The sequence below is a fragment of the Protomyctophum parallelum genome (genome assembly GCF_964188405.1).
Source record: "Protomyctophum parallelum genome assembly, chromosome: 8".
In the NCBI taxonomy this organism is placed as follows: domain Eukaryota; kingdom Metazoa; phylum Chordata; class Actinopteri; order Myctophiformes; family Myctophidae; genus Protomyctophum; species Protomyctophum parallelum.
Window position 1 is genome coordinate 28,753,398 of NC_139703.1, and position 16,796 is coordinate 28,770,193.

Here is a 16,796-nt window from a genome sequence, read left to right on the forward strand (position 1 = left end):
ATACAAAACTACAGTAGGCCTATGTCAGAGCTTCAGAAGAAGCAAGCATGGGAACTAACTAATAGTTAATTAATTTATAGCATTCGGTGTATTCAGTAGGCTATTTAGTCAATAATATGCACTGCAGTCAGTCAGTCAGTCAGGGCTATTAAGTAAAAAACTATTATTGTTGGTTATTTTTAAACAAGCTATATTTTCTATAGTTTGAATGTAGAGACAATTTACAATTTAGGCATAAGAGCTTGAATAAGATTAAAAGTTATTTTAAAACATGTCGATGAAAATGGGTAGCCTACTGCATATGTATATCATTTAAATTAAAGGGACAAACACAAACATGAAAATGTAAAAAAAACATGTTTATTTAATTTGAATAACATATCCCTTTAAACTCATTCTAGTGATCTAGTCATAGACAAGTGAGTGAGACTTTAGTGAGTTATATATTTCCTAGACTACTGCAGTGAATGCATTTAGTATTTCTATATGTAGGCTATAGCCTATAAGGAAAATAGGTATATAATACGGCATGGTAGGGGAAATAACGGAATAAAAATATTGTTTTGTTATACTTTTATCCCGCCCGCGTAACGCCGCCTGGTGGACAAACCAATGCAACAGCGTGTCAAACGAAACGACCACATCATCCAGGACCAGCTATCTATCGCCGGGGTGGAAGAAGACTGCTGCTTCATCTCATCCTTTGTTACAGTCTGATTCCCTTCCCTCTGGAGAACACAATCTAAACATTCTTTGGACTAAGTTACTCTTCTTCTGTTTTTTTCTCCCACTGGCCTTGTTTTCGCATCCTAGCAACAATGGCTGATCCTAAATATGCCAATTTGCCAGGAATCGTAAGTGGCTAACTCCTCCGGCTAACCGATTATAGCTTGCTACTAGCTAGCACGATTAGCATTGAAGCTAGCTAATGACAGGTTCTGTTTCCATGGTTAATTGATGCTTATTCTTGTGTTAATATTCGCCCACATATAACTATATTGCTGATTAAACTCATATTGCTAACGTCGTGGCATGTTTCTTGTAATGTGGCAGCTTGCTAGCAAAAGGGAATGGGCCGGGGCGTTGGCCAGGCTAAAAGACAAGCTAGCTGTCATTTTGATGTGATTCATAACAATATTAATAACAACATTGTAACTGTTCCAATAGGCCTTTAACGAGCCCGACGTCTACGAGACGGGAGACCTGCCAGAAGATGACCAAGCACAGTTTGAGTCGGTGAGATTTTATTTTGTTCTTCTGATATACACTGCAGTGTAGCTATAGCCGGGATGTTGACGTTTCCATGTTGGTGTCACAGAATTTCATGTGTCATCAACGTGCCTGCATTATTTATTGGCGAGAAATGCATAGAAAAAACAATGACATAGCTTGCTAACACATGTCTCTGTGTTTTACTGCTCTTTCTTTAGGCTAGATGAGATCCTAATTAATGTGCCATTGCCTTCAATTTAGTGTTTTCACACATATCGATTAGTAGCCCCTCTCGGAACCCTCCATAAAGCTATTCTGAAATTTTGATGTCGCTTTATTGTAGGGTCCCTGTTCATAACTATATTTTCGTATGGGAATTTTGGAACGCGGACATAAATATGCTCACTAATATCGTATCTGCGCCGTTTGACGGCCTGTTTTCCTTTGAGGGCTTCTGAAATCGTGAACTATAAGTACCTATACAAACCGCTGCGAATATCTCCTGTGGCGCGGAAGCCGTTAAGTATTTTTAATCTTTGTTTGACCGATTTGGTCGCTTTATTTCTTCTTGTTTGTTTACCGTTTATTGTACCGCCTCCCGGTGTGCGGTTGGCTTGTGCGGCTACGTCCCTGCCTCTGATCTGCTCTGTCATAGCTATAGCGCCACTAGCTAGCCAGATAGGCGGTACAATGAGGTGTCAATAAACAAGGAAGGAAGAGAAGAATCGAAGCGACCAAATCGGTCAAACAAAGATTAAAAATACTTAACGGCTTCCGCGCCACAGGAGATATTCGCAGCGGCATGTATAGGTACTTATATTTCACAGATTCAGAAGCCCTCACACGAGAAAAAGTTGTCAAAGAGCGCAGATAGGCCGTAAACACGGTGTTTATGTTTTATTATGTCCGCGTACCAGGTGGCAGGATACTGCTGCAACAGGACCCCATAGTCTGTGTCGTCAAAAATGTCAGAAACTTCAGTACCATTGGGTTCTGCTTGGAGGGCTAATCGATTAGGTGACCTTTTCTTTTTGAGTAAATAACAGTGATATATTATTATTTGTTTTATACTTTATTTCCCAATATAAACTAGAAATGCACTCTTATCGAGCTGCCAACTTGCGCCATGCACACAACTAGGCCATAAATGGCCTACTTGGCCTACATGTAGAGCGTGCAAGTACTGCCCTCCCAACTTGAAACCTATCTTAGTTACGTCCACATCAACAACCAATAAGGGACCACCGAGGACACGCTTACATACCTAGGCTAATCAACTAATGATTCCCGAGCGTGGCTCACCGCTCCAAGAGATGGGTCAAATGTGTAAAACAAATTTCCCTGCGGTAACGTGTGACTAATTGTACGACTTTGACATAACCATTAACATTGAAACACATCTTAATTACGTTACCATCAACAGGCAATTAGAGACCACCGAGGACAGGCCTACATACATACATACATACGCAGCTGACCACAGTACTTGCTTGTGCAAGTATTAATAAGAAACTAAAATACTGAAGTTATTTGACTTTCATATATAGGGGTATAGCTAACTCATCGAAACTCTTAGTTACATCAATATTGTTCTTAGAAAATGGTTGGTTTGTGCCTAAGTTAAGATTATAAAGATTGCTTTGGGCATTTTGACTGCCAGGGACTTTCCCAGCCATTTCCCATGATCGTGGTGGTTTGACTCTTATGGATATAAAGAATCAACTGACTGAGAGAAAACTCTAATGTTACTGCCGTCCAAATATTCCACATTTCTGAGACAGTTCATTTAAAGTTGTGACGACACAAAAACAACTCCCTGACAATATCGCTGAGACAGTTTATTACTGTGTTTGCCCTAACAGGGCAACTAGACTATAGTACTTGGAACACTTTATTATTCTTTCTAGAGTAACCTTTTTTTGGAAACGCTACTCCTCCCACAGTTTGGGCGACACACACTTGAGCCATATGTCAAATCGACCGGCTTCATCGGTGTGCTTGTATTTTGCTAAGACAAATGTTGTAGAGTTGAATTGATATTAATTATTAATTTCACCCATTCTTGGCATTATTCCGGTAGACTGTCTCCAGCCCTAGCGGTCGCTTTATCACCTTTAAGGCGTATTACTGGTAATATCTAATATCTACGAGTTATTTCTGACTGCCAGAGCACGGGGGGGTCTTGCTCTAGAGTCTAGATATATGCTCTATTAGAAATCAAAATAGGAAGGCCAGGTTGAAAGTTGTTAACATCAGCATGAGTCCAGAGGATGACCCAACATCCAACATTAGTGTTCAATATATTTAGCTTATATTGACTGACCAGCAGAATAAAATCTAATTGGCATTTTCCCTTCCATGTTCTATATTCTTCCTTCCCTTACCCTCGGTCCTTGTTTTGACTCTTCCCCAACCCTCTTGGGACCATAGTTTGTACAAGTAAGATTGGTTCTATTTTCCTCTCAGTGAGTTCACTGCGGTAAATTTGTTTTGCATGGGTTTTTAATCTTATATCCACTTCCCTGCCTCTTCTGATTGGGATGGAATGAAAATAGTTTGATGGGGCGCCCCTTTTTAATTCTTTAGTTTGTATTCCTTCGTCAGTTACAATATTTCAATTTCTGTTGGAGTGCAAACGATTGATCCTTTTCCCATCTTTGATTTCAGTTGCTCTGTCCTGATTTTTGGTTTACTTGATTCTCTGGCTTATTTTCTCTATGGTATAAATAATGTTGACAGGCAAACTCCACCACATGACATTACCAGTTTATATTTCCTATATTAGGCTATTGGACTAGTGTGTGTGTGTGTGTGTGTGTGTGTGTGTGTGTGTGTGTGTGTGTGTGTGTGGGGTGGTGGTTTGCGCGCAACAGTGACAAGCAAAAATTTAGCGGTTTGTGTTTTGCTCTCTAATAACTCTTTCCTTTACCTGCTATTACCGTATGTTCTAACAATTGCTTCCTTACTAACCCACTTACCATGCAGACTATAGGGACATTCAAAGTACATTTGGGTTCAGCACTTCTCTGGGTTTAAGCTAATCAGGGCGGCTTGCATGTTGTTTAACATGGCCCTTGCACTACAGTAGCCCGTTGATTCATTGATGCTTAGATTTTTGCCTAACAAATTTGCATTCTATCTACTGCACTGCCTCTCCTCCCCTCATTCATGAAGATTAGTTCCTAAACATTGAAGACGTGCAAATTCCAATGTTCAATATAATGTGTGCTGGAACAACACATACCTGTACTGTACGTACATACGACCAGAAAGGTCCACACACAAATACCTCCCATTTAGAGAAGTTTATTTAATGGAGTGGTGTTTTGAGCAACACAGGCTCTTCTTCAGACAAGTAGTCCCCAAGTGTTCCCAGTGGTATCAACGGATTGTAAGTGAAGGCTGTTGAATGATCATCGACCACCCTGAGGGGGAAGAGAGAGAGAGTACTGGAAACATCATAGGCTATTTCCACAAATAGTGTCTCCAGTGCCTGCAGAAGCCACACTCGGTTACACAGCTTTCTTTCTTTATCTCCCCGACCCTGGCCTACTGCGCCTGCTGTATGCATGGCATGTGATAACCACATTAATCCGTGTTGTTTCTCTCTCTCCCTCTCTCTCTCTCTCTCTCTCTCTCTCTGTCTCTCTCTCTACTTTTTCTCTCCCTCTGTATTTTCCGTTGTTTTCTCTAACTCTCTTTGGAAACCCAAGGAGCTGGTAAGAGCCTGACTAACCCCCCCCCTCCCCTAACATCTGTCTTGTGTGTGCATGCTTTGTTGGTCTGTCTCATTTGTCCTTGTCTGTCCATGTGTCTGTCAGTATCCATGCTGTCTGTGTGTTTATACTAGTGGTGTTTTAATTCTACCCAACCTTCTACTAGTCCATCTTAATTGATTAACTGGGTGTTGTTGTGATAATAATCCACCGATTAGTCCCTTGGTTCCCTAAATGACTAATCGATGAGTCACTGTGTGTAGAGGCTACTGATCTGAGACTAGCTTCATCTACCCACTTCACATTGTTAGCACACTAGTAATATTAGACTAGTCATACTTACATTGTCCATTTATACTAGGGCTGAGACAAATGCTTCAGAGCTTTGATGGTTGGTTTAAGATGCAGATACTAAATTCAGATTCAGGTAATTCAAAAATGGCCACTCTGCAGTCTGCATATATTGTAAATGTAAAGAATGTCATGGCTTATACTATTTGAAGACAGTCAAAACGGGTTAGTCTTATTTCCATCAATAAGAGGTTACTTGTGTCCACTGACTCCACTCCACACAAAGCATTTATTGAGTTGGCAACGCCTGTGTCTGACTGTCTGCATTTCAACGCTAAAGTCGCACACCACTGGGGCACTCCTCTTCGCAGCGCCCAAGCGTCGTGCTTCAGCGCTCTCGACCCCCAGCGTTCTTTGGTTTCCTGCATGGAACTGTTCAACTTTTGGAGAGATTAATCATCCTGGTTGTCTGACAACCTGAACCCAGTAATGTACGACGTTGAATCGTTATCACAAGCAGCAGAAGTCCATGTTGACATTGTTTCAGCTAAGCTATTTGTGGTAAATAACACCGATGACGGGACATTTGAGCACATTGATCGTTGATCAGTTCGGACGTTGCAGATGTCAATAAATGCTGTGTGCTGGTCTGTACTGGTCATGATATCCAAAGCTCTCAAGCGTATTTAATCCTACAGTATAAAGCAACCACATAACTCTCTCAGCTACGAACCAGGTTTCTGGGGCGGAATGGTAAAGCTCAGGCTGTCCTCGGCTCACATCTCTACCTTGGATTTGACTTGCTTTGATCAAGGCTTGCCTTAAGAGATACTCTGTGTATGAGCTGAGAGGTGAGTGTATGATTTTTGCATTGTTCTCTCTGATGTATCTTGACTCTTATTTCTTGAATTTCATGAATGACAGGAGGAGCTCTGCAGTGACAGCGTGGAGAGGATTGTGGTCAACCCCAATGCAGCCTATGACAAGTTCAAAGACAAACATGTCGGCACCAAGGGACTTGGTCAGTTTATAATGAGTGACTATGAATACATGGACAAACAACTTGAAGGAAATGAAGAGGGGCAGTATCGAGAGGGTGTGCACATGACATCATCATCATACCCGGAAGATATGCGGGAACGCCTACTGAGTAGCATAAAACTACTTATTGGCCTTGACAGCCCATACATCCAAACAGAATCTGATTGCATTAAACAACGTTAAACTCACTTTGCCAATGTATTTGCCATTCACTTTATGCATGTGCATACCCTCTATTGCATGCAGCAGGGATAGTTATTGTCAATAAGGTGCCGATATTTAATGGCACTGCTGCATCAAACATTTTGCAATGTGGAACGAAGTCAGTCTTGAATCTCAGACAGACATTTATTATTGTCTCTCTGTTTATCCCATTCCTACAGACTTCTCAGACAGAATCAGCAGAAGCAAAAGAGTGGGTTATGAGTCGGGAGAATATGAAATTGTGAGTACATTCTGTGCACTCAATGTGATTGCTTGGTAATTCATTTTCAGTCACTTATAAGTTATGTGAACTCCCTCTGTCTGTGACGCTGTCAGATTTAGTCTCACTGTGGCTCCTTTCTCAGACTCTGTGGCATCCTGTCTTTGCTGTTGAATGATAACTGATGTTTCTTTCTCCTATCCTGTCTGCGTAGTTGGGTGAAGGTTGTGGAGTGAAGGAGACACCCCAGCAGAAGTATCAACGGCTAGTAAATGAGATCCAGGAACTCACTCAAGAAGTTGACACCATTCAGGTCAGCAGCGCAAGCACACACACACACACACACACACACACACACACACACACACAGATATTACTTGCCCCCTCAGTATAAGCAAGTTTGGGATGGAACATTTCAATTATCCAACAGTAATCTTGACATTTGTGTATGTCCAAATGTACATTGGAAATACCCAAACACCAACCAAAATTCAATAGTGTTCCAATTAGGCTGTTTTAACAGCTGGGCCAGTGTAGTTCTGCAAGTTTCCTTGAATAGTTCTGCACATTGTAACATTTTAAATATTTCTTTGCACTTAAGTCCTGATCCCAATGCAGTCTGGTGGTGGTGGTGGTATTATTATGTATGTACATGTGTGTCTCTCTAGATGTGTATGCCAATATACAACAGGGTTGTAAACATGTTTGTCACTAAATTGAGCTTAATAAAAAAAACACAAGAAATTTTGATTTTCCTGTCAATTTGACTAACTTTGTTTGTCCACTTGGCCATTGCAGCAGTAAACAAACTGCCTTGCTGATATAATATGTTTGTACGCTGTCTTTATGTTGTGTTGTACATTGTTCTTATGTGTTTGATGTTGAACAGACTGTGAAACCGAATATCCCTAATGACTAGTAGTGACTAGCAAATGACTATGACTAGCAAACATGCGTATGGCCTGCCTGCTATACCTGCATGGCTGGTAATCATCAAAGAGAGAGAGAAGCCAATGGCGGTGTTGCTCTTTGGACCTGAATAAATTCTAGGTATGCCTTCCCTGTCTGCAGGCCATCACAAAGGAAAGCAATGCAGAGGAGCGCCTCACCCCAGTGGTCCTGGCACAGCAGGCGGCCCAGCTCAAACAGCAGCTGGTCTCATCCCACCTCGACTCACTGCTGGGACCCCAGGCCCATATCAACCTGGCTGACCCAGATGGAGCACTGACCAGGTACATATGCTCTGGAGATTGATTGAGGGGTGGTGGGCGTTGATGCAGGGCACGGAGAGAGAGTTCAATCCTGGCTGGAACCTCTAGATCTGTCAGCCTGTCTCACAAGATGCCACTGGGCATGTAAATGGAGGCTGCAGGGAGAGAGGAGTGAAGTAAAAGAATGGAGATGAAGAGTAAATCCTACAGTATCTCTGTTTGTAGATTGAGGGTTAATGATGGGGTATGAGGGTATAATAGTTGGTTACTTTGCTTATCCACAGATGCTAAGTATGTTATTCAGATGTTATGTTTGATGTCTCCCTGTTATCATAGTTACTTCGTGGCACTGATTTCTTGGCACATTATTATCTGTTCATTTATGGGCCATCCACATCAAGAACTATCCTTATAAGCCGAAATATATAGTTTAAAAAAATTGTTCTAACTCAATTGTATGGCAGAGTCCACACTACAGCTACAAAGACCGCAATGGTGAACGATACACACTAGTTACAGTGCTTGTTGTGGACGGTCCATTGTAATTTATACAGTTTACGAGTGTCTGTTGCCTAAATTGGGACGAGAGAGAGAGCACTAGGTAGAGCACAGTCAGAGAGAGAGAGAGGGGTATAATGTAGAAGTGGAGAGGAGGTGAAGTCCCTGTCAGACTCGTGCTGAGCAGTATGAAAGTGAGCAGGTAATGGATAAAAGGTCTGAAGAGGCAGAGCGAGAGGGAGAGAAAGCGAGGTAAACTGTTTTGTGAAACTGCGCCTATGCTCTACACTGTAGACTAGAGCATAGGCGTTTCTGCAGGAAGGCGAGAGCTCTGTAGAGTCTACAGAGCTCTGGCCTTCCTCCTTTGTGTCTATTTTTCCATCCTTTCTTCCCCCTTTCTCCCGCTCTTCCTTGTCTTGTTCTCATTCCTTCCCTTTTTTTTCTTCTTAATTCTTTGTCTCCCATGCTTCACATTCTTTTGCCTCTTCCTTCCACCCCTCCATCCTTAACCCAGGCGTCTGCTAACTCAGCTGGAAGCATCCAAGACTGGTCGCAGTAGCGCTTCAGGAGAGGGCAAGGCAGCACCGGCCAAAGGCCCAGATGGAGTGGTTCTCTATGAGCTCCACAGCAGACCCGAGCAGGATAAATTCAATGAGTCTGCCAAGGTAAGCCAGAGAGCACATAGTGGACCGGCTAGGACTGTTATTTATTAGGAATGATTGTACTGACTGTACTATGAGTTACACAGTCTCTCAGTGCAGTGAGCTTACAAATAAGCCACGGTGACACTTGGTGTTCATTATACTAGCTCAGTGTTTCTCAAAAGGGGGTAGAGTCCAAAGGGAAGCACACACATCGCTGGGTGACCTGATGAAGACCTGCTTGGTTTGAAAAATTGTCAAGCTTAATACATTTTCTACAGGGAGCTAGAACACGGTGTGCGGACTTCCCTTCCTTCTCAAAAGGAGCTACTACTCATAGTACTCCAATTTTTCATTTTCTTTTGTCTGATATTGGTTATGAACAATTTATTTAAGTTCATTAAATCTGTTAAATCCGGAAACTAACATACACGTTTGAAAAATATTTCATAATTATGCCATATGTGTTTTGGTCTGGGCCAATACAACCAATTCAATCAATATAATTTATTAATTTTATGTCAGCCACCTGCTAATAAAAACACGGGTTGCCGGCTAGCTCTCTGCATCATACCTCTTAATGGGTTTTGAAGTCAAAGAAAGGAAAGAATACAAATGTATAGATAAGTGAACAAAAAAAATCTATGTAAGAAATACAAAAGTGTGTCGGTATCAGGGCGTCTATTTTGTGCTTTGGATTCTCAGCTGAAAACAATATTTTAGTGGGAATGACTTACCCCTGTAAGTCTGAGAATTACTGCAGTAGCGTGTTGTGTTGGGGATGCTATTGTTGATGTCGGCCATGTGTTCCCTTCCTCCCTTCACTGCAGATGGCAGAGTTGGAGAAACGCCTGGCTGAGCTGGAGATAGCTGTTGGCTCAGGATCAGACAAACAGGTAGACGGTCTACTCTAGCCCCACACAAGCACACACATTCTCAGCCTTGCTTCCCCCCCCCCCCAACACCATACAGTACTAGTACAGACACCCCGTGCTGCACAACACTCCAAACAGCCTCGAAGACACTTACCCCCCTGAGTACCATGCTGTGGAATTTCTAGCACTTACTTGTTTTCTTGGCTTTCCATTTACTTGACCACTTGCCCTCTTTGTTGACTAGGGTTCATGCCGCTTACTCCAGTATTGCACACTTGAAGCTAGAAAGCCACTCTATATAAGAGCATATCCTGTCCTAAATGTCCTAAATTATAAAGAACTTTCTAGTAAAGCCCACCTGATTGAGAACTGTTAATCTATAGGCAAAATAAAGAGATAGAAACTAAATTCATGAACAAGTTATTGTATTTAACCATTTGAGCCAAGTTGAAAGTGTCATCAAAAAGTAAAATAATGACCCATTTATGTTGCACATTCAGACGTCTCGCTTCATACCGTTTTGAATATGAATGATTTACCTTTCAGGGTCCTCTGACTGCTGGTGTACAAGGGACTAGTTTGGTGGTGAGTCAACACATCAGCTTCCTCTCAATGCATTATTGCATTACTTTGTTGTGGGCTTTGTCGTGTGCCGTAATTCCTAAAGCATATCTGCAACCCCGCAACCAGCTTGTAGATAAAGTGCGCAACACTATTCTACAAAGGTGTATTAATTTATGCATTACAGACACCATAGCTGTCTGCTTCTAGAGATCAATCAGAGTAGTGGTTGGTTATAATATCAAAGCACTACTAGGACCAATTCAATTCAAATATCGCAGTAATTTGACTTTGTTCTGTGACTTTGTGCGTATACAAACTATACATGAATTATGACCGTTTGTATGTGTTTGTGTCAGGACACCATGGAGCTTCTGCAGGCGAGGGTCAGTGCACTGGACTCTGCCACTCTGGACCAGGTGGAAGCCAGGCTGCAGGTAACTCCCTTGGGGCACACAGCACTGTCAGGCTGGCATCCTGTCCTTGGCACATCAGGGTCATTTTTCAATCATTTCTGTCAAGAAAAACAACTCACACAAACACAACAGCAAATTACATGGCCATCCAATGCTATCAGAGATTGAAATTTCTGTCGTGTTGAAAATGTTTGACATTTCTTTTTACTTTTACCTATGCCCAAATAGGGATGCAAGGTTGAAAGTGATTAAATGCTTTATAAACATGGGAGACGAAGAAAAAAAAGATAATCTTATGTGGTTTCCGCAGAACACAAACATCAGATTGATCCCAATCCTGAAGGACAGTTCTGCTCTTTTAGTTTTTCAACCAAACGTCGTCTTGTGATTTCTCTACAGAGTGTTCTTGGGAAGATGAATGAGATCGCCAAGCACAAGACAGCCATTGAGGACGCGGACACACAAAGCAAGGTCGGTTGCCCTTGGAGATTTTAAAGGCTTTTGTCTGACAGTCCTAGAAGCATTACTCCAAACGAAAAGTCTGTGCTTTGGAATCTAGAGATAAATACCGCTCTTTCTTATTGACACAGTTCATCTTCAGAATTCTCAGCCACAAAAGAGCATTTGTCGAAGCTTTGTGGCATTCATCGATTTGAGCAGGTGCATCGTGAATCTCAACAGAAACCCTGGCCCGTGTTGTGTTTGCAGGGAAGAATCACATTATTGATCAGTCCTTGAAATAAGTTTTTAAGGAAATGTTCCAGCCTTGGGTTATTTAAATAACACATATTATTGCTTGCTTTTTGTCATTGCTGTTGTATGTGTGTGTGTCCCTCAGGTATCACAGCTGTATGACGTGGTACAGAAATGGGACGACATGGCCACCTCCTTACCTCAGATGGTGCAGAGGCTCACGGCTGTCAAGGACGTGCATGAGCAAGGTAAAAACCACAGGACCAGCTCACAATGCATGCTCTCTCACTAACCAGAGTTACAACTATACTTTGACCACTTTTCACCATCTAAATCTTAACACGTTGCAACGCGTTGTGGGCTTGTGGATCTGCTATAGAATAGGGATGCTGGCGTGGTGAAAAGAACAATGTATGAGCGGGGAGATCAATATAGCACAATGCCTTCCCCTATATTATTGTCAATAGTTTGGCACTGAATTATGGGTCTGTGCTGCAGATATTCTAAAAGATGTTACCGGTATATTGTTTCTGGTATATTCCAATGCCGTGATAAGGATCATATTGTATTTTTATGTGAGCGGAAAGAACCTTGGAATGACACCCTTGAGAGTTCAAGGAGAGAATGAATCTAGGTCAGAGAGAGTGTGGTGAGCGATGAACATAATAGGCAGAATATGAACCGTAGATCAGGTTGCATCTGGTCAGTAAAATAAAACCAAAACCAAACCATTGGATTAAACAGATTTGCATCCACAAAAAAAGATTGCAAATGAAAGAAATGTGATAATGTGATTCCGATGGGTAATAATGGAACAAAAGGCAAAATGTGAGGGTTCAAATTGAAGGCCATTAGACACCCAACTGCAGGGACAAATGAGATGCCTAGTGTTATACATCATATTATCTTTTTATTATTCACTGTAGCACATGGATGCATGGCCCTGGCATTAATGGGATTATTGAGAATGCATTTCCGCATGCTGTAAAGTGTAATTAATCATCTTATTTGTCAAACCTGTCGGAGTCTGCAGTAAGGCTTCTTTGGTCAATGTGCTTTGGATTAGAGAAAGTCCAACATATCGGATACAAGTTGTTGACTTGTGTCTGCAATTACACGCTGCATTACGAGCAGTAATTTACTTTTTAATTGATATTTTATTTGTTTGATTTATAAGGAAAAATGTGGATATACATAGTTTTGTCTATTGATAGTGTTAATTAAAAACATGTCTAACATGATGTGAAACATGTAACATGTTAAAATGTAGTGTGAGGGCAGCCTAATGTATACAGGACGTCACGTGACAAAACTAATAGATCTACAAGCTAAGAATATGTTTCACCGTGATTGTTGTTAGCTTGTAGATCTGTCGCTTGAGTCTGTCATGTGGGCATTGAAAGCACACTGGAGCAAGAGCTTCATTAGCTGGAAAAGAGGTGAAATACTTTGAGAAAGCTATAGAGAAGTTTTGAAAATGTATGAACCCTGTTAATCAAATCCAAGATTTCCCCCCTTTCTTCCCCTTTACAAAATATCAGTCAAAACATAATCTAATCTGTGTGTAGGACTCCACAATCGCGATCGGCATCAGACCCAAAAATCTGGCATCAATCAGGCTCAACTTTTGACTCTTATTTTTCTCCCTGTGGTTAAAGCACAGGGAGTCTTCTAGCTTTCAGGCATAAATGTGTTAATATTGTAGCTTTGAAATCTAAAACTTCATCTTATTCTCAGACCCTTCAATAGATTGTTATGCAAACTATAATAATAAAAAAAATGTCTCCCCCCCCCCCCCCTAAATTCACTAAATCCCACCCCAAAAAGCGATTGTCCAATGCCAATCCAAATAGTTTAGCAACGGTTGCAATGAAGGTCAAGCTTTCTTCGCTGCTAACGTGCCTATTGGACAAGGATGGGTTGGGGAGGGACTTAGTGAAGGGCTAATTGACATGTAATGTGTGTGCACTCTAGCTATGCAGTTTGGCCAGCTGCTGACCCACCTGGACACCACTCAGCAGATGATCAACAACTCTCTAAAGGACAACGGCACATTGCTATCACAGGTATCTCGAGCTCCACGCGATATTTAGTTAAATGTAAAGAAAATACAACAGTGACTTCACCCCCCAACACACACACACACACACACACACCTGCACTCCCACCAACTGAGTTGTAAGTCCTCCTGACTCATAGCTGGGGTTCCCAAATTATTCAGGTTCCCAAATTATTCCCAAATTATTCAGGAGTAATTGGAATCCAGCATTAGCAGCTCCGCTATGCTGACTCTGCGGTCTCAAGTTTCTGCTGTGTAAGGTAGACTGAAAAAGCCAAGTAACACTGAGATGGATTAATCATCTTTAAAAGGCTAGATCTCACTTAGCCTCCAAGTCATTGTCGTTAAGAAAAATAGTTTTTACAGGCTTGTATAACGGCCTACTTTACTGTTTAGTCTTCACACAGGTAATTAACTGGGTAATTAAGATTATGATTACTCCTGGCACCATGTCACCTTCTCTCCCTAGATGCTTATTGCTTTTACATTGGATGAAAGAGTCAGTTGAGAAAACCCTCTGTAATAGCGAGAAATTTCACTGTGACCTTTATACAGCCTTAAAATTATCCAATTGTGATTCTAGCATCATTAATTATTTTAATAATGTTGCACTTTCCTGTACAAAACAGGATTTGTACATTTCACATCCAGCCCTAAAACATTTTATATTCATGTATTCAGCTGTTCTTGGTACAGTCTCCTCCTTTCCACTCTTGTTCTCCCCCTCTCTCTCACTATTAACACAATGCGTCCTCCCTTGCCCCATCACACACCCTCTCCCCTTGCACACTTTATTTCCTGTCTTCTGAATGAAAAAAACTTCACATTACGTTTTCCAACCTCTGGCCCTGTCTTTCTTTACCTCCCATTTCCCCCTTTCGCCATAAATGATCTTCTTCCTCCACCTCTCCTCAAAACCACTTCCCTCCCTCATTCTCATCGCAACTTTTTCCTCTGCTCTAAACCACTTCCCTGCATACTTTTTTGGTTTGTCTAAACAACATCTTTACGTTACTCCCGCTTTCTCCAATAACCTCCTCCTTTCCCTCACCAGGTCCAAAACACCATGAAGGAGAACCTGGCAACGGTAGAAGAAAACTTTTCAGCTCTGGACCAAAGGATGCAGAAGCTGTCTAAATAAACCATCAGCAGAACTTGGAACGGTCCAGGAGAGTAAAGAACATAGAAGGATATGAGGACAGAATGAGAGGGGGAGGGCTCACTCTCTTTATTCAGTTCCTTCCTCTTTTACTCTGTTCCTCCTTCTCCGCCTTCTTTTGCAAAGCGGAATGTTAGAAAATTAAGGGGGACACACAATAGGAGGCATAATGACAAACAGACCAAATATTCTTGTCCGCTGTCCCCTCCCTGCACTTCATTTCTCTTGCAATGAAATATCTTATAATAGATCAACATTTGACTACTTGCCACTGTTTGCGGTTCCCAGTTTGCCCTTGTTGATTTAGACTGGGTTATTTTAATGATTATTATTAGTGTTATAAATGAATAGAGGTTGTCCGATATGAAATTGTCTAGGCCAATACTGATAGTTTGGAGAACAGGAAAGCCAAGTATATCAATTTATATTGTTAGCGCTTTAAGATTCTGATATCCATAATTAACCACATGAACCCTAGCATCCCTCTTCTGGAACTGTCATAACAGCCAAATGTTCGCAATAATAGCAGATGTATGAGCTCACAATGTGTCATAGCCCATTGTAAACTTGTAGATCTGCTATTTTCTGCGATTAGATTTGGTGTAGAGGCAAAAAAGGATGGAAGTAATATAGACGCCTGTGGGACCCCGGTCAATGACGTATATAGGGTTTTAGTGGTTAACTCAAAGGCATTGATTACACTGTCTGTGCACGTGCCTTTCATTCTATACAGGCATGGCTTTTGTTTACCCTATTATACATCACAAGGACTTAGTAGTGCTTGAAATGTTAATTTATACATTCAAAATACAAGTGGAAAACGAATTATTACACCAGATTAACATCTGTATCAACAATGTGCTTAATTAGCTATTGGAAAACAGCCTGACAGGATACATAATGCTAATATCGAGTCATAGTCTAGTGTATATCAGACTACCCCAATTATTATACACGATGGTTTCTTTCATTCCCTTCATTTGGAACTACACACTAGTTTGATGTATACAGTGTGCTTGGGTCATCTGAAATGATTCACGTGCCTGTTACGAGGGGATTTCGACACGATAGATTAAGGACATGTTTTCAACCGTGCACAGATCATTTTAAATCCAACGTCTTGGTTTTGTGTCCGGAGTGAGTCACGGAAGGGATGCTTGTAAATATGCCTGTGTACCTTAAATGTGTCTTCATGCTCAGTCGCCTGTAACTATTATTATTATGACTGAGACCAAACGCCACAGACAAACTTTTAACCTGCTCTGTCATTGCCTACAAATGGACTGTATTGTACATCTGTGGTCAAGGAAACTGAACAATAAATCAGTGCTACTGTATAAGCCAGGCTCTCACTCTCCCATGAATGAAACAAGTTTGTCATTAAATCATGTGACTTTTTTTGTACACATTTTACATCAGCAAAAAGAAGAAAAGAAACTGCCACAACATTTACAGTACAACACAACTCAAATGGAAAAAGGAATTATAAAATAAGGCAATAGAGTACAATGTTTCTAGTTCAGATACTGGTTAAGATTTTAACTCGCTCTTACTACTGCAAAAATGGTAATTTCTGTTTAAGCCGTACTTATGGTTATGGTTATGGCATATTTCACTTTCAAATAAACATAAAAAAATACATGAAAATGTTAATAGGAAAATCATGGCCCCCTCACCCTTTAGAAGAAAATTCTAATGCGTGAGGGGGCTGTGATTTTCTCCGTTAGTTTTTTCATTTGTTTTATATTTGTAATGTTCACTTTCAAAATAATGGCAACAAAAATATATATATTGGCAGTATGAGGCACATCTTAATGTGCTTACTCCAATTTGGTCATTTGTTGTTGGAAGTCTTGTATACAGTGTATACAACTTTAAATCAAACAGAATGTTTAGCATTACATCACTTATTTTAAGGTTCCTTACTTCCTTTCCTTTTCTTGTGCATTTGCTGGTGTGTCTAATCTGCGTGTGTATCACAAAGAAAGAATCAAGACAA

The 16,796-nt window shown here is 41.1% G+C and overlaps 1 protein-coding gene across 1 annotated transcript; it reads left to right on the forward strand.

Moving 5' to 3' along the window:
• Positions 1-650: 650 nt before the first annotated feature.
• On the forward strand, positions 651-16,137 carry dctn2 (dynactin 2 (p50)). The gene is made up of 14 exons (XM_083770861.1): positions 651-854; positions 1,168-1,236; positions 6,144-6,240; positions 6,644-6,705; positions 6,899-6,997; positions 7,756-7,916; positions 8,908-9,058; positions 9,865-9,930; positions 10,456-10,494; positions 10,830-10,907; positions 11,286-11,357; positions 11,725-11,827; positions 13,554-13,645; positions 14,693-16,137. Exons 1-14 carry the CDS (start codon positions 819-821, stop codon positions 14,777-14,779), a joined length of 1,212 nt encoding a protein of 403 aa, XP_083626987.1. The 5' UTR covers positions 651-818; the 3' UTR covers positions 14,780-16,137.
• The last annotated feature ends 659 nt before the right edge of the window (positions 16,138-16,796 follow it).